Here is a 26,775-nt window from a genome sequence, read left to right on the forward strand (position 1 = left end):
CCAGGCAAGAGGCCTATAACCTGAGCCCCGCCACCCAGGGCTAAAGTCCTCAGGCTTCAGCTTGGGCAGTGGGGCTTTTGCTTTGGTCCTGCACCCCAGCAAGTCTAAGCCAGCTCTGGCAACACCATTAAAATAGGGTTGCGACCCACTTTGGGGTCCCGACCCACAGTTTGAGAACTTCTGGGTTATAGGATTCCCTTGATTTAACCAAAATCTTGGGTTAGACCCTCCTTAGCCTACCCTTGGACTCATCTCACTTCTGAAACCTCTTGCCCGCCCTTCTAAATTAAATAAATTTAAATTTCTATGGGGGTAGAGGGTACCAAAGGGGGACCTCAGTCTGTGAAGAATTCAGGTTATTCCTCCTCCCAGAGGAACAAGTTTCACCAGCAAAATCAGTATTTCTTTTATTCTGGGAGCTAGCTTTAGTCTTCTGCACTGGACACTGGCTGCATGTTGCAACAAACCAAACATTCTTCAAGTGCTTGCTTATATCGATTTCAGTTAGGTGTACAGGCGCTGCATGCACAGTCTTCGGAAAGTTTTTCCCCTAGCAGCACCCATCGGGTCAGCTGTGAAGTCCCCAGGAGTGGCGCCTCCATGGCGCTCAATATATGACCCTGCCGACCCGGCACCAGTGACGGTCGTTGGAACTGCGGTGGCTTGCTTTGCAAGTTCTCCTCTCGTTCTCCTAGCCTTTCAGTTTGCTGTAGCTTTAGTGTTAGTTGTAGTTATGGAGGCAGCTCTGAGACTGCAATCTGCCTTGGCATGGCAAGATCTGGCACCAAGTTCATTGGTGTGACGCGCTCCGGCATCCATGGCAGAAGCGGCACCGCAGAAGGACTCTGGCACAGAGACGCGCGGCACCGCTGCTCCCCAGTGCCAAAGTCGGTGGGAACTGTCCAGCACCGGTCCCATTTCCTGGTGCCACAGAAGCAGCACAGGAAGCAGGGTAGGAGTGGATCTCTGCCTTCGAGTCCCACTCCTTTGGAGTTGGCCAATGGGGTGCATCCCAGGGAGGAGCACCTGGCGCAGAGAGCTTTGGAGCTGGCACCGTCAACTTCGGTCCCAGAAAGGGGACGGTTGAGTTCAGTGCCATTGGACTCCCCAAGCCATGTGGTGGAAGAGGTGGGGCTACCATCCACCCCAGACACCTCTGACGCCACAAGGGACCTTATTGCCATGACGGCACCGCAGACCCCGGCCCTCCACAACAAGCCTCCGGCGCCACCAAAGGTGGCACCATCCCGAGGCAAGCCAGCAATATTGCGTCCGCCTGCATCTCCAAGGCGTCGCTCTCCAGCACCAACAAGGAGGCACCGCTTTGAGTCCTGGCACTGATCCATCTCACGAAGATGCTCGAACTCGCGGCACCAGTCGGACTCATGGCACCGGTCTGGCTTACGGCACCGCTTACCATACCGGCACTGATCCTCATCTCGGCCCAGGTCCCCGACTCAGTGGAGGTCCCGTTCTCGGCACAAGTCATCACAGCACTGGTCGAGGTCTTGGCGCTGGTTGTCTTCGTGGAGCCACTCCGGATCTCAGCACCGCTTCACATCCTCATGGCACCGCTCACCAGCCCAGCTTCGCTAGGCACCACCATGGCCGTTGAGATCCCAGTCCTCATCTTCGGACTTGGGTGGCATCCAGATACTCGCACCGGCACCCATCAGCACATAGATGCCCCAATGTGGGCACAATGCCATGGCTGGCGCAATGGCAGGGCCTGGCACAGTGGCCCTTTTGGAACCCGTGGGCATATCATCAGACCCAGGGTACCTTGTCCAAGGGCTCCTGGTCGGTGGTATCCGAGACCGAGTTGCCAGCAGCCTCAGCCAGCTGCCCTGCCCCCAGGGGTGCTGAGGTGGGACTCCGGCCTCTGTGCCTCCCGTGGAGCCACCCCCTGCTCCTACAGCGGATCCGGGGATAATTGACTTGGAACAGGAGGCTGGGCAGAAGGTCCCAATGGACCAGGAGGTCCAGGATGATCCTGTTCCCCCGCTTGCTTCCTCGTCGTCCTCTCCAGACAAGGCAATGGCAGGGACTTTTACTTTAGGGCTACCGCCCATAGACAGTCGTGCCCACCAGTACCTGCTGCGCAGGGTGGCGCACAATATGGGCCTACTGGCCGAGGAGGTGGCGGAATAAGAGGACCCAATGGTTGACTGTACTGGCCCCAGAAAGTCCATCCAGAGTGGCCCTGCCACTTATCAAGACCATCCAGGTCAACTCGAAGGCCTTGTGGCAGACCCCAGCCTCCATTCCCCCCACAGCCAAAGGTGTAGAAAGGAGATACTTTGTCCCCTCTAAGGGGTACGAGTATTTGTACACCCACCCACAGCCTTGCTACTTGGTAGTGTCAGCGGTGAATGAAAGTGAGAGGCATGGGCGGCAAGGACCCACTCCAAAGTCCAAGGACTGTAAAAGACTTGACCTTTTTGGCAGGAAGGTCTATTCCACGGGGGGCTTACAGCTCAGGATTGCTAAACAGCAGGCAATCCTGAGCAGATACAGCTTCAACTCCTGGAACTTCATGCTGAAATTTATGGAGCTGTTACCCTCGGAGTCCAGGGAGGAGTTTGGGGCTATTGTTGAGGAGGGCAAGGCAGTGGCACGGACCTTTTTATAGGCCTCACTGGATGCTGCGGACTCAGCGGCGCACACTTTGTCCTCTGGCTTGGCCATGAGGAGGAGCTCATGGCTGCAGGCCGTGGGTCTGCCGCCTGAAGTTCAGCAGACCCTCCAGGACCTGCCCTTTTATGGGGCGGGATTATTTGCGGAGCAAACTGACTCCAGTCTGCATAGCCTAAAAGACTCAAGGGCTACACTGAAGTCGCTGGGGGTGCACACCCCAGCTACTAAGCGGAAACATTTTAAATCACAGCCCTCTCAACATCCCTACCAACTGCGTCCTAGACAGGACTTTTCTAGGAAGTGCGGTAGGAATGGCAGACGGATGCCGTCCCAGCCCTCGTCAATTCAGGGCCTGGTACGCAACTCTTCAGGCTCCAAGCAGGCCTTTTGAAGGTGCACCCGGGGACGGCGTGCCAGACTATGGACCGGATCCTCAACCCTGTTTTCTGAACCGTCTATCTCACTTCTACCATGCTTGGTCCAAATAACATTGGACTGCTGGGTTCTTCACACGGTGGAAGTGGGCTATTCTCTCCAGTTCTGCTCCGCTCCTCCTCCCTCCCACTCCCCTTCCCCGTCCCTCTTCAGGGACCCTTCTCACAAGCAACTTCTTATCCAGGAGATGCAAACGCTCCTTGCCGCAGGGGCAGTGGAGGAGGTTCCTCAGGAGCTAAGGGGCAAGGGATTCTACTCCTGTTATTTCCTAATTCCCAAAGCCAAAGGGGGGTCTCAGACTCATTCTAGATCTGCGGGGCCTCAGCAGATTCATGGTGAAGCTGAAGTTCCGCATGGTCTCCCTGAACTCGTCATCCCCTCTCTGGATCTGGGAGACTGGTATGCTGCCCTCGATCTCAAGGACACGTACTTTCAAATATCCGTACGTCCTGCTCACAGACGATACCTCAGGTTTGTGGTCAGTCACAACCACTTCCAGTTTACGGTTCTCCCCTTCGGCCTGTCCACAGCCCCTTGGGTGTTCGCCAAGTGCATGTTGGTGATTGCCGCCTTCCTTCGCCGGAGGCAGGTGCAGGTGTATTAGTACCTTGATGACTGACTGACTGCGGGGGCGCTCCAGGGACCAGGTAGAAGTGCAGATACGTATCGTGAGATCCATGTTCAACAGGTTGGGCCTTCTTCTCAACGAGAGCAAGTCAACCCTGATACCAACATAAAGGATAGGGTTTATCAGGGCAGTACTGGATTTGGGTTGTGCCAGAGCATTCCTGCCGGAGACCCATTTTCTAACGATCTCGGACGCCATACAAGATCTCAGACAGTACTCTACCACCACAGCAAGGGCCAGCCTGAGATTACTCGGTCACATGGTATCTTGTACATACGTGGTTCAGCATGCCAGGATGCATCTCAGACCTCTCCAGATTGGGCTCATGTTAGCATACTGCCCGGGACACAACAGTCTGGACTCTGTAGTCACTCTTCTGGGTCACGTCCTCTAGTCCCTGGGCTGGTGGCTCAACCAACAAGATGTGTACAAGGGAGTCCCCTTCCACAGACCTCAGACCTCCCTGTCCCTGTCCATGGACGTGTCGGTGCTGGGGTGGGGCGTGCACCTGGGGGACCTTCAGACACAGGGCCTCTGGTCTCAAGATGAGCTCTCGCTCCACATCAACATCAAGGAGTGGAGAGTGATTCGATTAGTGTGCCAGACCTTCCAGGCCCACTGGAGGGGTCAATGTGTGGGAGTCATGATGGACAACACAACTGCAATGTTTTACATAAACAAGCAGGGTGGCGCCCATTCCTCTCCCCTCTGTTGGGAAGCCCTCCAGCTGTGGGAGTTCTGCAAAGCCCACTCTATCCATTTGGAGGCGACGTATCTCCCAGGATCACAGAACGAGATGGCGGACTACCTCAGCAGATTGTTCCGCAACCACGAGTGGTCCATCCAGCCGGATGTCATCCTCACCATCTTCCAGAGGCGGAGAACTCCCCATATTGAGCTCCTCGCCACTCGGAGCAACAGGAAGTGCCCGAGGTTCTGCTCCTTCCGGAGCCACAGCCAGGGCTCCCTCGCGGATGCCTTCCTCCTCCCATGGTGATATCATCTCATGTATGTGTTCCCATCGTTTCGTCTCGTACACAAGGTCCTGCTCAAAGTCTGCAGGGAGAAGGCGGCGGTCATCTTGGTGGCTCCGGCGTGGCCACGCCAACACTGGTACACCACGCTCGTGGACCTCTCGGTAGACACCCCGATCATGCTACCACTGCTCCCAGACCTGATTACCCAGGACCACGGTCACCTTCATCACCCAGACCTCCAGTCTCTCCACCTCATGGCCTGGAAGCTTCATGGCTGAATCCCATTTAGCTCATGTGCTCGGAATTGGTCAGGGAAGTTCTGCTTGGTAGCAGGAAGCCCTCCATTAGGGCCACTTATCTGGCAAAGTGGAAGCAGTTTGTGATCTGGTGCTCCCAGGGCTGTACTCCACCGTTGCAGGCCCCCATTCTTGTCATCCTGGAGTACCTGTTGCAACTCATGCGGCAAGGTCTTCTTCCATCAAGGTTCACCTGGCAGCTATCTCTGCATTCCACCCGGGAGTGGCCGGGCACTCCGTCTTCGCCAACCCCATGGTAAGCTGCTTCCTCAAGGGCCTGGAGCGCCTGTACCCACAGATTCAGTAGCCAATCTCTGCATGGGACCTCAACCTGTTTCTTTCCAAACTCATGGGACCGCTGTTTGAACCGTTGGCAACTTGCTCGCTCCTGTATCTATCATGGAAGATTGCTTTTCTGGTTGCCATTACTTCGGCAAGAAGGGTCTCGGAGCTCAAGGTCCTCACCTCTGATCCTCCATACATGGTCTTCTTCAAGGACAAGGTGCAGCTCAGGCCTCACCTGGCTTTCCTTCCAAAGGATGTGTCCCAATTGCATTCCAACCAGGACATTTTCCTGCCTGTTTTTTACCCTAAACCTCATGCAACCAGCCAAGAGCAACGGCTCCACTCTCTGGACGTTCGGTGGGCGCTAGCTTTTTACATGAAGCCGTTCCGAAAGTCGAGCCAGCTATTCGTGGTGATAGCAGACCGTATGAAAGGTCTCCTGGTCTTGTCGCAGAGGATCTCATCATGGATTACCTTCTGCATCCGCACCTGCTACGAATTAGCCAATGTTCCAACCCTGGCTCTCACGGCCCATTCCACGAGGGTGCAGGCCTCATCGGCAGCGTTCCTGGCCCAGGTGCCGATTCAAGAAATCTGCAGGGCAGCAATGTGGTCCTTGATGCACACATTTGCTGCTCATTACACTATAACCCAGCATGCTAGAGATGATGCAGCCTTCAGCAGAGCAGTGCTCCAGTCTGTCATTCCATAACTCTGACCCCACCTCCAAGGTAGGACTTGGTAGTCACCTATCTGGAATCGATATGAGCAAGCACTCGAAGAAAAAAATATGGTTACTCACCTTCTCGTAGCTGTTGTTCTTTGAGCTGTGTTGCTCATATCCATTCCAAACCCACCCACCTTCCCCTCTGTCAGAGTAGCTGGCAAGAAGGAACTGAGGAGGCGCAGGGTCGGCAGGGTCATATTTGAGTGCCATGAAGGCGCGACTCCAGGGGGCTTCACAGCCGACCCGACGGGTGCTGCTAGGGGAAAAAATTTCCGACGACTGTGCACACGGCGCATGCACACCTAACTGGAATGGATATGAGCAACACATCTTGAAGAACAACAGTTACGAGAAGGTAAGTAAACATTTTTTCAAAAAAAATCCTACTATTGAATTTCCAAGACCTACTCCTTTTATCCTAACTGTGCCTCCATGTTGCTGCAAGGAAGGTGAAAAATGCCACAGCACATCTGCCACTTTGGCCCAATGTGAAAAAATCCTTCCTAATCCCCAAACAGGCGCTAGATTAGACCTGCAACATCCTTAAAACACAGCTCCTGTATTACATCTATAGGGAGGGAGGGTGAAGCAGCAAAAGTGGATAAAAGGCCCCCAAAACCCAAGAAGAGGTTTAAATTAATGGAGAAAGAGGGAAAGCGGGGCAGTCAGCTCTCAACCACCTTCCCTCCCCACTTCCTGGCCAATGTGCACTATGCGGGGGCCTCAGCATTGTGGAACACTTTATCATACTATAATATTCATTTTGGAGATATTTTGCAAATATAAAATGTGTTTTGATTTTTCTTTTCTGTTTGGTTTTTCACCTTGATTTTCTCTTCTATTCATATTTTTCAACATAGGAAGCATTAGCTTTAATTCAGAAGGTTGAAGCTGAACAAAATGCATTGTGCTCTAATCTGAAACAAGCTATGACTAGCAAGAAAAACAGAATCCCCCCTCCTCCTCTGTTGCTTTCCAGATCACATTGCTCCATGACATTTAAACCAGCCCCATTCACCTCAGATGTTCAGGTAATGCTCTTCATAACAACTCTATAAGAAAGATGTGAAACTATAAGTGACAGTGAAGAAAGTTGCTTCAGCAATACCATATTTATCACAGTGCTCTTTATCGTTCTTAGGTAGATTATGTTGTTTTAACTGAATACATTCTAAATTCTCATCTCTGTGAGTCACTGGTGACTCACTGTTGTGACCTTCACATTTACCTGCAACATTTATTTTCCTGTGGTCTGTTCTCTTCTGTTACTGCTATATATCATCCGTTTATGCTACCTGTGAAAGACTAATCCTTCTGCTAAACAGACACTATGCACACTTCAATTTGGTGTACAAAATAGTCACTATCTGCAGTTTTCTCAAGAGATGAATTTTAATAGTAAATCTTTTCAAACATGTTCATGTTGTGTATAGAAATGGTGAGGACTCAATTTCTGTTCAGAGTTATAAACAAAATTCTGGAAATAGTGTTTTCAGGCTTTGTATATTTATTATGACCAATTGACTGAATTGCAACCTTGAATTCACTGTGGGACAATATCTTTCCATTTATGCCCTAAATAATAATTTTTAAACATTTTAAAGCTAGTTAAAGTGTCCAATATTTAAAATTTTGTAATAGGTATGGGTATTTATTCCACTTTGTTTAATATATGGCATAGTAAATTTTTAACCGATCTTATAGGGTTTTCACCACTAGATGGTGCAATATGTTTATTTTTTTATCCTTTGTTCAAGAACAGACTTTTTCCAGGAGCCTTTTCCCCCCTGAAAGTACATGTATGTGTTAAATTGACATCAGAGAGAGATTTAAAAAAAATCCTTCTTAATTAAAATTACATACTCTCCTTAATTATAGTTAAATAAAGGTGCATACATTTCTTGCAGTGAAAGTCAAAACAACTCCAAATCTATTCCCTTATTAATTAAAAAATTGTTTCATTTCATGAAAAAAACCCTTCCATATTTCACTATATATTTGTTTGCTTGAAAATGAACCGATTGTTTAATGATAATTAGTTAATTGTTAAGCCAAAAATGCAAATTATAAGAACAGGTAAAATTATATCTGTTGAGAATTTTAGTTTGGTATGTTCAACATTGTGCATATTTACAATGAAGATGTAGCCACTCATTTTGTTGGATTTTGTAAAGAAAGGTGCAACATAACCTAAAACAAAAAGGGTACATTCTTGTGTGAAACTTTAAAGGAAACTGTCACCAGTTGAATAAAGCTGTAATGTTAAGAGACAGATTCTGATACTCATGTCAAGTAGCATCTTACTTTACAAGTGGAATCATTGATTTCAGTGTGACCATGCGTGAACTATTCAACAGGAGTAAGGGTATCAGAATCTTGCCCTAAATTATTGTGAGTTTGATTATTTAGTACTGATATATGGAGTCATTTTCTTCCTTAAGTTCTATCATTTGTTTTTACAAAATAACATAGTGTCTCGAAATGTAGAGAAACAAAATAAGTCTGAGTCACGCCAACATAATTACATGATTTAAGGGACTCTGGGATGGAGTCTTTCATGTCTAGATTATGGATTTGAATTCGGTCTTATCTGTGGTCTATTCATAGGCCTACTGTATGTAAACTGAGGTGATCCATTTCTTAGTGGACAATTTCTTTATCCAGTAGAGCACTTAACCACAAGCTTAATTTTAAGCATGTAAATAGCTGTATTGAAGTTAATGGGCCCATTTCAACATCTGTTAAAGTCAATGTGAGTTTTTATATAGACTTCAGTGGGCTTTGGATGAGGTCCAGTCCTCACATGCTCACTTGTCTAAGTACTTTGCTGGGTCGGGGCCCAGGTGTCCACATCATTAAAACCACTATCACAAATGGCACTTTATTGGCAGTTTAATTTGAGAGTAAAAGGACCGAATGAGTGGGCATGAAAACCTAACAACTCTCTGACCTGTAGAGGTGGTCCCCTTGGGTCATGTTTGAGCCTCATTGGAGAGACAGTAGAGCAGCAGCGTATGTATTTGGCTATGTCTATACTTTGAGCTAGGGGGTCTGATTCCCCTGCTTGAGTACACATACTCCTGTTAGCTCTTATCAAGCTAGCACCAGTATAAATAACAGTACAGCCACAGTAGCATTGAAGTAGCAGCAGAGACACAGCTTAACCATGCCAAGTACATACCCATGGGTTTCAGGTGGGTTTGTACGTGGCACGGCTAAGCCAAGCCTCTGCTGTCACTGCCCATGCTGTTGCAGCTACACTACTAGTACTCGCGCTAGCTCTCATTGAGCTAGTGCGAGTGTGTGTGTGTGTGAGCAGGGGAATCACACCACTTGCTTGTAGAGTAGACATAGCCTTAGTCACTGTGTGTTTTTGTACCTGCTTTCTGACTAATCTGTGGAATCATTTTCTAGTTCCGTTAATCTAACAACTTTCATAATAACTACTTTCGCTTTAAAGCCCTTATTCTTATTCAGAAAATGTCATAAATTCTTCAAAAGACAATATTGCTTCTCACAGTAAATTTTAATAAATTAGAGATGATAGTAGATATCAAATATTTAAGTTGTCTTTTTCTCAAAAGGTTTCATGGTACAGTATTTTGGGCTGCGTAGCAGCAGGAAGCAATTTAAAAGTACGATTAAATAATCATCATCTTCCAAATGCAGGAGAAGAGGTAAGACCAAGATAAAACCTGTGCAAGTTATTCTCCCTCACTGAATGACTCACTATAGAGCTTTCACTGGAGTGTGTATCTATCACCTTCCCCCTTCCTCACCTGTATCTAATCAGCTAGTTGGCCAAATCTTGGGTATACTTTTGATCTTTATTTCAAGTGTTTTAAGTTCTGCAGGTCTTAAGACACTCTACCTTCAACTCTTTTGGAATAACGAGTAGAATGCTTCCAAGGTGGTTACATTAGAGTCCCTTTTTACTATAGTTGTTTTCTTAAAGGAAGTCTCTACAAAGTAAAGAATAAAACAGATGAAAGTATAAAATGTGTTTACAGTTTCTACCACTAGCTGCTTACAAGAATATAGAAATAGAAAAAGAGAAATTTAAAAGAGATTTGAGAAACAAATAAGGGTGGTTCTTTTAATATTTGTGTAACCCTTCTGCCCATCTAAGTTGCTTCTGCCCATCTAAGTTGGCAGCAACAAGGGCCGGGTTCTGTATCTAGGGGTTCCGTTTCAATAACGCAATGCAAAACCGGCTCGAGCCCCCACCCAGTGACCTGGGACAATTACATACCACCCCCTGGGTACCTCTAAGAGGCAATACTTCCCCTCTCGCAAGCACGGAGTCTGAGTGTAGCAGAAAATGTTTAATAACATGAGGTAAACGACATCAGCATAAAATTGGAAAAACACCACAAACAGGATTCATAACACAAACCATGAGCAAAACCCACCCCAGCAAATTGGGATGTGTCCTTTCCCTTTGGTTCTTGAAACCAGCAACCCAAAAATCACCCAGAGTCCCCAAAGTCCAACACCCCCAAAGTCTCTTGGGTCCAGCAACCACCCAAAGTCCCAAAAGTCCAACAACCCCCAAAGTCTCTGTCCCTGGTCAGTGCAGCCCCAGAGTAAAGGGGGGGGGGGGCTACACAGGGTGTTAAGGTGCACCTTACGTGATCCGAGGCTGGCCAGCCGTCTGTTTCCCCGTGGGGTTCCGCCGCAGCCTTCACCACAAGCCAGTCCACTTTCCTGCCATCCCACGAACTGCTCCGCTCCGCTCCGCTCACCGACCTGTGAGCCGTTCCAGCCGTCCCTGCAAACAGCTCCGCTCGCCGTTCCTTGGGCCACTCCAACCGGCCCCACAAGGCTCCGCGCCGCTCCTCCAGTCATCCCCACAAATTGCTCCGCCAGCTGCTGAGCAATATAGCTTCAGGCTCCCCCACTAGTTAACACAGCACTCAGGGATCTCAGCTCTTAATAACTTTAGCTCTTTTGTGATTTCAGCTCTTAGCGATTTCAGCTCATAGTATAATAGGGGAGCCCCAGTGCTGGTGCACCATTGGTCCAAAGTGAATTCAGCTCTGCAGCCTGTAACTAGACTCCTAATAGAATCAAAGTTAGCTCTGACATTCAACAGTGGAGAGAGGAGGTGGTGCAATTGGTGTTTCAAACCCTCAGGGGGGGGCCCATACCATCAGGTACAAATACCTGTCCCCATCCTCTCTCAATTCACTGGGTTTTGTAACCCATGCCCCTTGTCAAGCAAGTGCTACTTAGGTAATGGTGAAGGACTCACTCAGTCCTTCTGTCATACAACAGTTCCACTGGCCTTGATTCACAGAATCAGGGTAACAAAACTTTATTCTTCCTGCCCCAATAACAGAGAAACGGGGGATCCCACACCAGCCAAAGTAACCACTTTCAGTTGCTGTTGTTTCATGCCAGGCGAGTGAGTGTGCCTATGCAAACAAGATTAGCCCCTGGAGTTCTTTTCCACACTCGCCATAATTCACCACCAGATGTCAGGGTAGAGCTCATCCTGACTCTGCTTACATTTGTATTAAGTAAAAATAGAGATGGAGCTATATTTCCTTTTTAAAAGGACATTACCTTAGATTTATTTTCACGCCACTCTTGGAGATTTGAAGGTGTCACTCCTCAGTAGCTGTCACATTCAAACATGAAGGCCTCTATACTCTTTGGGAGAGAGAACTTGAACCCTTTTAGGCTATATACTTAGCTCTTCTCTGTGTACTCAGCCACTCTCCAAAAGGGCCTAAGACTTTTTTCTTTCTGCTTTCAAGAAAGGAAGCTTGTAGACTATCTGCCTTACCAATCTCTCCAAGTATACTATCATAATCTGATCATAACATTCCGACACTTGCCATGGAAACTTCACATATTTTATAGGCTAAGTACATTCTTTGGATCAGTGAATTTGATGGGTTGTAACTTTGATTATATGAAAGAAGTGATTAATAAAGAAACAAAAGGTCTTACAATAAAGGTTTACTGTATTTTGTTTACTTTTTTGTTATATGCAGTGCACATAATTAGAAATATTTTTTTTAACAGATACCAGCTGATGGAAAAAGCCTTTTCGAAATAAAAGGCTTAGATCCCAATGAAAAGTACATATTTGCAGTTGCAGCATATTCCTCGGATGGAAAGCTTATTGGTGATGCCATTGGGGAAACAACTAAACCAATCCTTGCTTATCCACCACTTTCTGCTACTACTGCTCGAGCATATCTGACTCAGGTAGATTGGATTTTTAATGAATAGATTCATGTTTTTAATTTGGTTCAAGATTTGTTTCTGTCCCTGTGAATGGTGGTTCCAAACCTTATTTTAGTCAGGTTCCAAGACAAAATTTCAGGACTTGCCAACAAACATAATTAGGACAAATCACAACTTTAAAACAACAAATGACAGACTTTAGCACTCTTACTAATTCTGACTTCAAAAATGATGTGGGACCATCTTAAGGGGGGAGATGTTTTTGGACTAGGTCTCTTGTCCTTTTCTTTCTTTTTTCTATGTTGGTCACTTCCTGTTTAATCCCTTTTTAGTCTCTTGGTTTTTTTTCTTAGCATCCTCCTCTTTCCTTTTGCTTTTTGGGGTTCAGGCCAACAGCAGGAGATCATCCTCATGGGGCTCTCTGAGGATTGGGGATTAAAGATTTGATTAAACTTTCCAGGAGCCAAATCCAGCCCCTCCAAAGGAGAAACCAGCAACAGGTTTCAGGGTTTCAGGAAAACTCTGTGAGGCAACTTCATTATACTTCTTATAAATTGTCTTATCAACAAGGAGGAATTTGAGGGAGCTGCACATTGGACAAAGGGTGAAACCTTCCAGCCCTGTTGATTTTGGAAAGCTATGAGAAAGGTTACCCTAGATCTGCAGAGGCAAGAGCTGTGCACATGAATGGCTGCCCGTTTGCGTGGCTTCATTTGCATCCACTCATCCTTGCCAATGTGGCTGATGCAGTAGTAGCAATTGTAGAGAAACCCAAAAGGAGGCAGTACAGCTACGCAAACTGTAGTAACACCTGCATCGTTTCCACACAGGACTCTGTGCAGGGGAACGACCAAGGCCTTTCTGATGCTAGTGCTGAAACTCAAGTCCTACAAATTCTAGCAGTGTCAAATGGATGTTATATTTATTTTACTTAGATATGGTTCTGATAGTATTCTCACAAATGTTATAAACTTCCATGAAATGTAGGAAGGGGATAGCATTACAAGAGTTAAAACCTTGCTTATTACTGTAGTCAGAATTGACTTGGTATGGCTATGTAAACAACAAGGAAAGTCAACAGCTTTATTTGAATTAACACATTCATAATGATAATACTTGCTAACAACTTTTAGTATAAAAATCATGTTATTTCAAAACTATGCTTTTCTTGTAGATTGCCTATCAGACAGATAACTATACATTAGCCAAAAAAGCATTTTCACCAATGTGGGACTATTTTGTCTTGGCTCCTTCAACACCATCTGCTGATCCAGCAGTTATTTCTGCAAGCAATAATTTGACTATATCTCAGAACAGGTAATTGGCAAAAATGATTTTTAAATAGCAGTCAGCTGAAAATGAGTACCATTTTATTTTGTAGAGTAACAAGCTGTGAAATTGTGCTGATACTCCTAGCATGAAAGATGCTCTAAAAATAAATCATGATTGTTAACTTTGTCATACAAAAATATATATTGTCATGAAATTAGCACAGAGTTTTCATTATAAATAGTATCTCTAACATTTGCATGTTTTTCCTTTGTAACGGTGTTTTCTCAGTCAGGACAGGTTAAATTTTTAGGAAATGTTCATTAATTTTGTTTGTCTCATTTTCTGATGCCAAGCACGAGGCACCTGGATCTAGACTTCCAGAGGTATGAGTAAGGTTAAGATTTTGTCATGGATGTTTTTAGTAAAAGTCACGGACAGGTCACGGGCAATAAAGAAAAAATCATGGAAGCCCCCTGACTTTTACTAAAAATATCCATTATAAAATGGGAAGGGGCTAGGCAGCTGCAGGAGTGGCTGGGAGCTCTGGGGCCTCCAGCACCTGTGGGGGCTCAGAGCTGCAGGGTCCCCCTGCCCTCTCCCTGGCAGCGGGGAGCTGCAGGGATCCCCCTGCCACCGCCACGGTGGCAAGCTGCAGGGGTCCCTCTGCTCCTCGCAGTGGCCAGGGGCTATGGAGGTCCCCCTCCCCTGCTGCAGCAGCGGAGAGCTGTGGCGGTCTCTCTGCCCTGCCATCGTGGCAGGGAGCTGCGAGGATCCCCCTGCCACTGCTGCGGTGGGGAGCTGCAGGGTATCCCCTCTGCCTGCAGTGGCTGGGGAGCTGTGGGGTATTCCTGCTGCCCACGGAGGCTTGGAGCTTGGGGGCCTGCTGCCTCACAGCTCTCTGCCGCTGCGGGAGGCAGCGGGACCCTGCAGCTCCCAGCCGCCGGGGCTGAAGTCATGGAGGTCTTTGGAAGTCACGGATTCTGTGACTTCCGTGACCTCCATGACAAAATCGTAGCCTTAGGTATGAGCACCTAGAATTCCAATTGAAATCAATGGGAGCAACAGGGGCTCAAGAAATGCTGAAAGCCAAGTCTCTGGTGTCAAGTGGGGCACTCAAAATGAGTGGATATTTGCAAATTGTTTTTGATTAATTAAATAATCTGGCAATACATTTTTAATGTACTAAGATATTTTAGGAGTAATCCTTTAAAAATTATGCTACCTATAAATAAATAAAATTCAAACTATATAATTGTGATAAAGGAAAACACGGAAATAAGTATTTTAAGGTTTTCATAATTACAAGAGTTTTAACTCAACAGTCCATTAAAACACCATAGGTACAGTCACAAAAGCAAGCAAACCTGTAATGAAAAGATAAGAGGAAAAGACACATTGCATTTTGATGTATAAAGTAATATCCAAAAATAAATCAATATACAATCAAATGTATGTCGACTGTTGATAGATTAACGAACATTTATCCAAAACATCTAGTATACATCCTCATCTTCTTTTAACTGAGCTTCTTTTTGGTATTATTGTGTTAATTGGAAGACTTTGGCATCACTATTGAAATAAAGTATAAATAAAATATTTATAAGTTTCAGTTTTGCCAGAAACAACCCAGAACATTAAAAGTCTAATGACAAGAATTCAGAGCATAGAGGATATTAAGAAAAATAAAAATCTTTTTCTAAAAACATATATTGCTCTTCCTTCTTCATATTGTAATCTTAATACATTCCCACTTCCATAGCAAGACGGGAGTCATTGTAGTATTGTAGTTGATTCCTATAAAGGAAACAATGCTATAAATTAGGGAAATTAGAAAGGTATACAAAATATTATGGAAGTAGCCATGCCAATTGCCACCTTCACCTGCACATCTACCAACGTGATATATGCCATCATGTGCCAGCAATGCCCCTCTGCCATATACATTGGCCAAACCAGACAATCTATACGCAAAAGAATAAATGGACACAAATCTGACATCAGGAATCATAACATTCAAAAACCTGTGGGAGAACACTTCAGCCTCTCTAACCACTCAGTGACAGACTTGAAGGTGGCAATTTTGCAACAAAAAAACTTCAAAAACAGACTCCAAAGAGAGACTGCTGAACTTGAATTAATATGCAAATTAGATACAATTAACTTAGGTTTAAACAGAGACTGGGAATGGTTGGGTCATTACACTAATTGAATCTATTTCCCCATGTTAAGTTCTCCTCACACCTTCTATGGGTCATCTCGATTATCACTTCAAAAGTTTTTTTTCTCCTGCTGATGATAGCTCATCTCAGTTGATTGGCCTCTTACAGTTGGCATGGCTACTTCCACCTTTTCATGTTCTCTGTATGTATAAATATCTTCTTTCTGTGTGTTCCATTCTATTCATCCGATGAAGTGGGCTGTAGCCCATGAAAGCTTATGCTCAAATAAATGTGTTAATCTCTAAGGTGCCACAAGTACTCCTGTTTTTTTAAGAAAAAGGAAAATACTCAATTAACTCTTTCGTGTAGGAACAGTGGTTTCATTGTGCATGTATGTACAATGGCTAGCACAGTGGGGCCCCGATCCCTGAATAGAGCCCTTAGGCCAGGGGTGGGCAGACTATGGCCCACGGGCCACATCCGGCCCACCAGCCAATTTAATCCGACCCTCGAGGTCCCGCTGGTGAGTGGGGTCTGGCTTGCCCCACTCCTGCATTCCAGCCTGGAGCACCCTCCTACACCCCAAATCCCTCATCCCCAGCTCCACCTCAGAGCCTGCACCTCCAGCCAGAGCCCTCTCCCCCTGCACTCCAACCCCCTTCCCTAGCCCGGAGCCTCCTCCCGCACCCTGAACTCCTCTTTTCTGGTTCCACCCCAGAGCCCGCACCCCCAACTAGAGCCCTCACCCCCTCCTACACCTCAGCCCCAATTTTGTGAGCATTCATGGCCTGCCATACAATTTCCATACCCAGATGTGGCCCTCAGACCAAAAAGTTTGCCCACCCCTGCTTTAGGTGCTACCACAACACAAAATAATAATAATAATCAGCCGTAGAAGAAGAAACCTATTAAAAAGTAAATAGCCTGTTACATCCTTGAAATAACTTCCAAGTTGTCAAAAGATGACAATACAGTAGCATCACTATGTTAAAAGGAGGAATAATGAGAAAAGCCATCCTGGGGTACTAGCTACCCAGCACAGACCAAAGCAGGAGACTTTTCCCTCCTAGTCCAATGCTGACATCACTGGGCAGCGTTAAGTGAAATTAATCTCATTTGCAGCAGCAGCAGCTGTATTAATCCTTTTGATTTATGATGTTATAATTAGAATTTTTATTTTCACAAATTATGCAGTTTTTATGTGGAATCTCTATATCGTAATTATGTACTTTTACTATTATTTTCCCTTTTTTCTATTTTGTAGATTATGTCTTGATGCTGTATCTCAGACTTCTCCAATCCTTTTGCACCTCTTTCTTAGAAGCATTTTTATTATTAATGAGATTAATGTTAAGGAAGGAGCACTCTTCTGTGATTCCATTTGTTCCAAAGAGATACTGTACAATGGACAAGTATGTTTGGCTTAAAACTAATGTTGGATTTGAGCTTACCTTTTGATTTGACCAGTTGCATCTCAAAATTCCCCGATATATTTTACAATGTACACCTGTACCTCGATATAACGCTGTCCTCGGGAGCCAAAAAATCTTACCGCGTTATAGGTGAAACCGCATTATATCAAACTTGCTTTGATCCACTGGAGTGCGCAGCCCCACCCTCCCGGAGCACTGCTTTACCGCATTATATCCGAATTCGTGTTATATCAGGTTGCGTTACATTAGAGGTGTATTAACTGTAACTGCAGTGTATCTCATTCTTCATTAACATGGTATCCATCAAAGTACAATCTTCTGTGTTTTTAAGGTCTGTTAATATTTGCTGATATTTTTATATCTTTGGTAAAAGGGCTGTTTCTAGATTATTCCCTCATTAAGGGGCAAAGCACACTGAAGCCAATGGAAGGAGTTCCATTGACTGCAGTGGGGTCTGGATCAAGTCCTAAAAAAGAGGCAAAAAAAAAATCCTTGTTAATTTTGTGCTACTTTGATGTTGCTAGAATTTTTTCTTTATAAATGTTTTTGTGACTTGGCTTGTATTTTTTCTTTAATATTAAACTTGTAATAGGATACTTTTGGCATACTAGCCTGAGTTCTTTCTTGCCTCTCTTACTCCCAAAAAGAGTGATATCGTATTTCTTGAAGATAGCAATGCAAAGGTATATCAATTCAACTTTCACTCCATTTCTGTTCCAGGTCCCATTGCACTTCTTTTGTCTAAGGACCCAATCCTGTAGCCCCTACTCATGTGAGGCATATCAACAGAGGTGAAAGTAACTTAAAGGACTTACCGGTACGCCAGAGTCCTGAGCAAGGGGTGGAGCCTCAACCGGAAGAGGCAGGGCCTTTAAATCCCCGGGCCCTTTAAATCACTGCCGGAGCCCCATGGTAGCGGTACTACGGAGGCAGCCGGGAGCTCCAGGGCTCGGGCGGCAATTTAAAGGGTCCATGGCTCCTCTGCGGTAGCTCAGGCAGCGGGGCTTGGACCCTGGGCCCTTTAAATCCCCGACAGAGCCCCAAGGGCTCCCAGCTGCCGCCGCTACCCTGGGGCTCCAGCAGCAGGGCTCTGACGGCGATTTAAAGGGCCCGGGGCTCTGGCCGCTGCCAGGAGCCCCAGGCTCTTTAAATCGCTGGCCGGGGGAAGCTGCCCCCTGCCGGTATGGTTGGCGGTGTACTGGCTCTTGCCGGTATGCCATACTGTACCAGCTTACTTTCACCTCTGCATATCAATGACTTCACTGGACCTGCACACACGAGCAAGAACTGTAGAATTGGGACCTAAAATGTCAGGTCGAGAAAGGAGTTGATACCTTCCCATCAATTAAATGTGAGCGATTAGCATGTGAAATTTCTACTTTGCTAAGTTTTTTTTTTTGGTGCCACAGCCTCTTTCCTTGCTCAGTAAAAAAGCAACTGAGGTTGAGTCCCAGGCTTTGTAGGCGTATAGTCAAAGGATACAATTAGTTCAAAGTCACAGTCTACCTTTGGAGTCATGAACAATGCTACTTTCCCTTATATACTTCTAGCAGGGATCACTGTAATGATTATTCCAAATTCAGACATCCTACATCCTAGCAATTATACTGCTGCTTAAGACACAAAATATCTTTCTTCTTCCATCCTCTGAGATAAGTAATTTAAACAACAGAATTTACATCTGAATGAAAAAATATTTGTTCATTTACAGGTTGCTAGACTAGCTGAATGTGAGAGAATGGTAGTGGCGATCGAACTCAGTAATTGGTTAAATGATGCAAATTATGCCCTGCAATCTGTTGTTCAATGTTATGGTCTCCTTGCTCCGATTATCTATCATAAGATTGCTTCAGTGCCAGTAGTTCAGGTAAGAACATTTAAAAGAGAGGCAGCTTGCCTACAAATCTTCTGAATTTAAAAATTAATATATAATGAAGTAGACAGAAGGTGAACGAAACTGGTGGGATGTGTGTTCTTAGGAGCTTATTGAGAGCAAAATTTTTAATGCTTTTGATAACTTCACAACAAACAAGGTATTTATTCTATGCATGTCAAGTACTGTCAGACTTAAAATCCATGAATCTAGATTCTTTTCTCAGATATGCTAGTGTAAATTCAGAGTAATTCCATTGAGTTCATTGGGTACTGTGGTGGATTTAAACCACTGGGCCATTACCTCTAACTATATTCCATTTACAAACACTAGTGTTGAGGGAAACAAGAGAGTATTTGCCAGTTGTTTCAGTGCTTGACTCTGATATCCTAGTCATCTTCTCTCTTTAAGCTAGAACTTTGTCCCATGGTGTCTTGATAATTCACTTTCTGTTTTCAATGGAGAGATGTTTTCTTTTAAAAACAAAGCTCCTTTCTAAAAGCAAGCATCTTCCAAATGAAAACTGAATGACTACTTGAGCCCCTTCTCTCCATTTCTGTGTTTGGCATAAAACTATTTCATTTCCTCAAGGATTCGGTTAAACATATTGTTGGCAGCATCCAAAGACTCGTGATCAAGAAATAAAAACAAAAATAGATTCCAGTTTATGGTTAGACTGAGCTAAATAACTTAAAAGAGCTAGCATAATTGCTGTGTTAAAACCAGAGAGGGGATGAGAACAACTGGGAAAAGGCAGAGGGATTCTGTTCACATACTGTATCTGTCTAACGATAATGTCTCAGTTGGGTAGTCATTGGCTGTGATATCATACAAAATGCGCAACCAGCCTATTGAAACATGGCTTCCGTGTTCAGATCCTTATTCTAATGGACAGTAATTTAGTAATATGCACTTTTCATATCTGTTAAACAAGGGGGGGGAGGAATCCATCTCTTATGTTTAGAGCTGACTGGAAAACAAAAATATTATGTGAAAATTTGTTTTTCTTTTAAATTTCTGACCAGCTCAAAACAATTTGCAACAGATCTCTCTCAGAGTATGTTATCTCATACTACATCATAAATTATTTTATTTCTGACTAATTAAAACAGCAAAAAGACCTATAATGTATCTATAACTTTTATATCTATTACCTTAGGCAGAGTTTGAGTGAAGGTTTGGTCACATTTACTATTGGTATCAATGGGGCTAGGATCTCACCCTGTGTATTCAGTAAACTATTTTTAAGTTTTACAGTCAAGTATAACAAGATGATATGCTGCTAGGCACTGACCCTGAAAAACCTTTTCAGATTTAGGGCTTCATATTGTAATCCTTGTACTTTCAGATCCTCATCAAGTGTCTAACTGTCCTGCAAGAAGTCCCCAGTTCTACTTTACAGAGGAAACAGAAAGGTTGTTATGAGAGTATTCAGCATATGATAGCTTGCTCCTCCTTTTATACAGCACAGGTATTTACTTTATTGTGTTTAGGACTGTAGACATAAGGCTCAGTAGATAACATGAAAAAATTAGACAAACCTTCATCTTACTGATCTGACCTTAAGAAAAGTTTGGCACTCTTGAATAAAAGCCTAAAGTGAGAAATAGTGGTGTAAAAACCATTTACGGACATGTTTTGAATCAGCACATTTTAGTAATACTGTTTATTGTTTAAGTTTTAAAAATCAGAAACTTTATTAAGTAGTTTATTCAGGGCATAGATTATTATTTATTTGTTACGTACTGGATGAAATCAGTGACCTCATTTTCATTTGTACTTTGCGATACTTAGATTTCACAAACTTTACATTTTATTCTTTATTGGACTACATGTTAGAAATAAAAAATATCTTAGTTGTGGTACAATAGGTCATAAAACAGAGTGCTTATTTTTATAGTGTGAAATATCCCTATCTAGTCTAACAGAGATGACTTTTAGTGCCTGTGACAAAGTTCCTCCTCTATCTTGGTGGGTCTTGCGCTTATTGGTGGATTTTCTTGCCTCAGAGATTCACCATGTGGGTTGGGGAACAGCCCAGAGACCTTCCCCTCTTGAAGAACCCACAGTCCAGGTCAATTGGGAGGTTTGGGGGGAACCCAGGCCCGCCCTCTACTCCGGGTTCCAGCCCAGGGCCCTGTGGACTGCAGCTGTCTATAGTGCCTCCTGTAACAGCTGCATGACAACTACAACTCCCTGGGCCACTTCCCCATGGCCTCCTCCAAACACCTTCCTTATTCTCACCACAGGACCTTCCTCCTGGTGTCTGATAACGCTTGTGCTCCTCAGTCCTCCAGCAGCACACCCTCTCACTCTCAGCTCCTTGCGCCTCTTGCTCCCAGCTCCTCACACTCGCACCACAAACTGAAGTGAGGTGCTTTTTAAAACCCAGGTGCCCTGATTAGTCTGCCTTAATTGATTCTAGCAGCTTCCTCTTAATTGGCTCCAGGTGTCCTAATTAGCCTGCCTGCCTTAACTGGTTCTAGCAGGTTCCTGATTACTCTAGTGCAGCCCCTGCTCTGGTCATTCAGGGAACAGAAAACTACTCATCCAGTGACCAGTATATTTGCCCTCTACCAGACTCCTGTAACCCACTGGTCTGGGTCTGTCACATGCCTTACTATTAACAGAAAACTTAGTTTCAGAGTGGTAGCGTGTTAGTCCGTATCAGCAAAAAGAACGAGGAGTACTTGTGGCACCTTAGAGACTAACAAATTTATTTGGGTATAAGCTTTTGTGGGCTAAAACCCACTTCATCAAATGCATGCAGTGGAAAATACAGTAGGAAGATATATAGACACAGAGAACATGAAAAAATAGGGGTTGCCATACCAACTCTAACGAGACTAATCAATTAAGGTGGGTTATTATCAGCAGGAGAAAAAAATGTTTGTAATGATAATCAAGATGGCCCATTTCAAACAGTTGACAAGAAGGTGTGAGTAACAGTAGGGGAAAAATTAGCAAGGGGAAATAGTTTCTAGTTTGTGTAATGACCCATCCACTCCCAGTCTTTATTCAAGCTTAATTTAATGGTGTCCAGTTTGCATATTAATTCCAGGTCTGCAGTTTCTCGTTGGAGTCTGTTTTTGAAGTTTTTTATTGTTGAAGAATTGCAAATTTTAGGTCTGTAATTGAGTGTCCAGGGAGGTTGAAGTGTTCTCCGACTGGTTTTTGAATGTTATCATTCTTGACGTCCGATTTGTGTCCATTTATTCTTTTGCATAGAGACTGTCCGGTTTGGCCAATGTACATGGCAGGGGTCATTGCTGGCACATGATGGCATATATCACATTGGTAGATGTGTAGGTGAACGAGCCCCTGATGGTGTGGCTGATGTGATTAGGTCCTATGATAGTGTCCCCTGAATAGATATGTGGACAGAGTTGGCAACGGGCTTTGTTGCAAGGATAGGTTCCTGGGTTAGTGTTTTTGTTGTGTGGTGTGTGGTTGCTGATGAGTATTTGCTTCAGGTTGGGGGGCTGTCTAAGTGAGGACTGGCCTGTCTCCCAAGATCTGTGAGAGTGAGGGATCATCCTTCAGGATAGGTTGTAGATCCTTGATGATGCGCTGGAGAGGTTTTAGTTGGGGGCTGAAGGTGACGGCTAGTGGCGTTCTGTTACTTTCTTTGTTGGGCCTGTCCTGTAGTAGGTGACTTCTGGGTATTCTTCAGGCTCTGTCAATCTGTTTCTTCACTTCAGCAGGTGGGTATTGTAGTTTTAAGAATGCTTGATAGAGATCTTATAGGTGTTCGTTTCTGTCTGAGGGATTGGAGCAAATGCGGTTGTATCTTAGAGCTTGGCTGTAAACAGTGGATCGTGTGATGTGGTCTGGATGAAAGCTGGAGGCATGTAGGTAAGCATAGCGGTCAGTAGGTTTCCGGTATAGGATGGTGTTTATGTGACCATTGCTTATTAGCACTGTAGTGTCCAGGAAGTGGATCTCTTGTGTGGATATATGCCATCATGTGCCAGTAATGCCCCTCTGCCATGTACATTGGCCAAACCGGACAGTCTCTATGCAAAAGAATAAATGGACACAAATCAGACATCAAGAATTATAATGTTCAAAAACCAGTCGGAGAACATTTCAACCTCCCTGGACACTCAATTACAGACCTAAAAGTTGCAATTCTTCAACAAAAAAACTTCAAAAACAGACTCCAACGAGAAACTGCAGAACTGGAATTAATTTGCAAACTGGACACCATTAAATTAGGCTTGAATAAAGACTGGGAGTAGATGGGTCATTACACAAACTAAAAACTATTTCCCCTTGCTAATTTTCCCCCTACTGTTACTCACACCTTCTTGTCAACTGTTTGAAATGGGCCATCCTGATTATCATTACAAACATTTTTTTCTCCTGCTGATAATAACCCACCTTAATTGATTAGTCTCGTTAGAGTTGGTATGGCAACCCCCATTTTTTCATATTCTCTCTCTGTGTGTGTGTATATATAACTTCCTACTGTATTTTCCACTGCACGCATCTGATGAAGTGGGTTTTAGCCCACGAAAGCGTATGCCCAAATAAATTTGTTAGTCTTTAAGGTGCCACACGTACTCCTCGTTCTTTTAGAAAACTTAGTGTGGAAATTGCCACTAGTCTACCTTCTGGTCCCACTTTGATGGAAGGTAAACAGTTTTACATACAAATAGCGCCCTGGGTGAATAAGTCATTTCTGACATTAAGCCTAACTCACCTTATTTTCTAATAAATAATAGCCCAAAATTTACAAATGTAAGAGCCTCCGGTCATTCACCTACATCCATATTCAGGAACATAAATAAGTGGCCTGGTTTTCAGAGTTGCTATGCACCTGAAGTTCTTTATTTACTTCAGTGGAGCTGCAGCTGCTCAGCACATTTGAATATTAGGCCACTTACTTTATTTAGATTCCTACATAAGAGTTTAAGAGCCTAACTTTAGGTACCCTAGTTTGAAAGTGTTGGTTTAGTAAATAGAAACTGGAACTATGGCTAGAATTTTTTATGCATTTTATGTGCCTTCATAGGGACAGAGGAGCCTAATTAAATCTTGAAGTGGAACATAGGCATACAACGAATTGTCAACATTTGATTCAAAGTGCCTGCAAGGCTGTTGAACATTTGGGGTGGATGGGTGATGCACCTCGTATTTTGAATTATGGGCCTGGTCAAGAGGTTAAGTGCACAATAGAGTATTTTTAAAGTAGGTGGGAAGGCACCTAGCCAGAGCAGGTTGCTGAAAAGTTAGACCAATTCAGGGCATACCTAAGTTGTTAGGTACTTGTGAAGAAGAGACTGTCTCTGGGGAATGCAGACAACACCTGGTAATGGAAGAAAAGGGTTAGTGTGTAAATATCAAATCAGATTTTCAAAGCAGCAATGTGCCTACTACAGCTTTGAAAATCTACATGTATAAACTGAGATTCATAACTACAGATTTAGGCACTTGGACAGGAAGATGTGAAAATTCCAATCTAAATTATTCAAGCTTATAATTCCTCATCAATAAACTTTGATATTATTGCACTGTACTTTATTATTACTTGCGGAGTTTTAGTCATTGGCTAATATCGCTATAATATTAATATATTTCCCAGTTATAAACAATGAAGGAAAAATATAAATGTATTTTATATTTTTATGTAAAAGAAAAAATTAATTAATAGATGTTTAACAGGTACTGCGTTCATGGAAAGAATATGAACTAGCATTAATTATTATTAACTATGGGAAAAAGTTGTTGGATTCTTCACAAACATCCCATGGACAGTCTAAATTCAGTAGTATTGAAGAAATGCAAATTGACACAGAAACAGAAGATGAGGTAATCTTTTTTTCATTTTCCCTTTCTTTTCTATAAGTAGGATGTTGCATAATAGCACCCCATCAAAACATTGCTGATATGAGATAGTGTAAGAAATTTAAAGACATACAACATTCTTTAACATATCAGAGATCACATAGAAGATCACTTACATCCATGGAAAGTTGAAATTAATTTTAATCAAACAATTTTCATAGTTGAATACTGCACTTCATATCATGTCTTCAGAAACACTATAGATGACAGAGAAATAAATAACTGGTGAAACTGCTGAGCTAAAGAAACTCTGAAAAAGTACTATCCCAAGTATATTGAACTGGAGAAACGTAGCTTTCTCATTGCTGCTGCTGCACATCTTCAGAGGTGCTGTTGATGGCACCTTCCTTCCCCACAGACCACCTCATTCCTCTCAGGCTTGAGTGCATTTCTGCCTGGGGCTGCAAGAGAATAACACAGGGATTGGCTCTGGATATGCCCTCCCTTGAGGTTATCATGCAGTCTCAGTACTTCAATGGATCTGGAAGGCTGGAGTGAGCCTTGCAATCATCAGTCATATTCATGGTCCTCTGGAGGGGTGAGCTCCTATCAGCCTTCCTTAAAGAGACATAAAATATACCATTGTTCCTCCCTTTGTCTCTCACTCCTGAAGGCGATGATTTAAAGCCCTTCTCGGGAGGGAAGAAGATGGTGTCACAGTTAAATGGCTAGCTGCACCTATGTCCCATTTTTGGTCTCTCTGAGCACCCCCTCAAGTCTTAGGCCTTGTGCCTTCATCTGTTCCAGGGTTTTGCAATTCCACTTTCCCACTGGGCCCTTGGCTACAGTACCCTGTGTATCAATTGTGCTTATCCTATGGGACTGACTGAGTTTAGGTACATGTTTTGCTCCCCTTCAGGAGTCTGTGACCAGGGATGTACAGTGACCAGACAGTACTTCGGATTTAAAAAAATCTGTTTATCAGTAGGAAAAAAGGATTTAGAGAAAAGGATTTTAAAACAACAGTCTACACACATCTTTCTTACCTACAGGCTTACTACCTCTGATAGTAGTGTAGGAAGGTCAAGCGTCTTCAGAGATTCCAGCGGGTGCTTTTGTCTCTGCCTGGTTCCCCCAAACAGCTGCCCCCTGTTAAAGGCATTCCTTTTAAAATCTGCCAGAAGTCTTTTGATCTCCTGTGTTTGAAGGCTTATTTTGTAGCTGACTAAATAGGTGGCAAAATGCATTGCCCTTTAACAACCCTCAATTGTTTGTGGAAAGGTGGCCTATTCTGAGCCATTCTTTCCCTTCCTGACAGCCTCATGTTGTATTAAACCATTATAGTCCTATAGAACCCCTCCCCGACAAATAAGCATGTCAACATAGAGTATTCATAAATTATGACAAAGCATCTCCAGGTCAGTCACGGATGGTATGAAAAGTGCTAACTCAAATCTGTGGACCACAGCTCTCTACCCTTGGACTGTGATATTTAAGAGCTAAGGAGAGAGGGCTTTTTTAATACTTACTGCCCACTGAAAAAAATCCTACTGAACATAACAGCAGTTGGTACCATAAATGTTCAGGTCAGCCCGAATTAGCCTCTGCAATTGATGTTTCCTATTTGAGGGATATTCCCTCATTTGTAGCTACATCCTGTTAGTAGTAGTAGTATTGCAGTAGAGCCTGGGGATCCCAGCAAAGATTGGGACCCTGTTATGCTTGGCACTGTACAAACATAGAATAAGAGACAGTCCCAGCTCTGAAGAGCTTACAATCTAAATAGAGAAGATAGTCAAAAGGTTGGAGGGAACGGATGCAATATACAGGCAACTGTCCTGTTAGTTCCACAACTTTTTGTTTGTTTCTCTTATTTTATTTTTTTGCCTGTTTAATTTGGTGTGTGGGGGGGAGGGGATTAGCTAAAAAGAGAGATAAGGAAAGTAGATGGGACATTAAAAGGAGGGGGAAGGATGAGGGTTATGGAGGGCAGGTGAAGTCAGGCTGAAATAAAGAGCCTGAAGAAGGAGGTTGGAGGAAGTGGGAGCAAACAGCCAATCAGCAT

At 44.1% G+C, this 26,775-nt stretch overlaps 1 protein-coding gene across 1 annotated transcript in view; it reads left to right on the forward strand.

Moving 5' to 3' along the window:
• Nucleotides 1-26,775, forward strand: part of CFAP54 (cilia and flagella associated protein 54) — a 215,509-nt gene that overhangs the window by 66,319 nt on the left and 122,415 nt on the right. The window contains exons 21-28 of the mRNA XM_065423873.1: nucleotides 6,846-7,016; nucleotides 9,570-9,662; nucleotides 12,019-12,204; nucleotides 13,358-13,500; nucleotides 16,879-17,026; nucleotides 18,759-18,914; nucleotides 20,269-20,391; nucleotides 24,588-24,734. Coding sequence (XP_065279945.1) covers nucleotides 6,846-7,016; nucleotides 9,570-9,662; nucleotides 12,019-12,204; nucleotides 13,358-13,500; nucleotides 16,879-17,026; nucleotides 18,759-18,914; nucleotides 20,269-20,391; nucleotides 24,588-24,734 — 1,167 coding nt within the window. The remainder of the gene's footprint in view (nucleotides 1-6,845; nucleotides 7,017-9,569; nucleotides 9,663-12,018; nucleotides 12,205-13,357; nucleotides 13,501-16,878; nucleotides 17,027-18,758; nucleotides 18,915-20,268; nucleotides 20,392-24,587; nucleotides 24,735-26,775) is intronic.

This window comes from Emys orbicularis, chromosome 1 (genome assembly GCF_028017835.1).
Source record: "Emys orbicularis isolate rEmyOrb1 chromosome 1, rEmyOrb1.hap1, whole genome shotgun sequence".
Classification (NCBI taxonomy): domain Eukaryota; kingdom Metazoa; phylum Chordata; order Testudines; family Emydidae; genus Emys; species Emys orbicularis.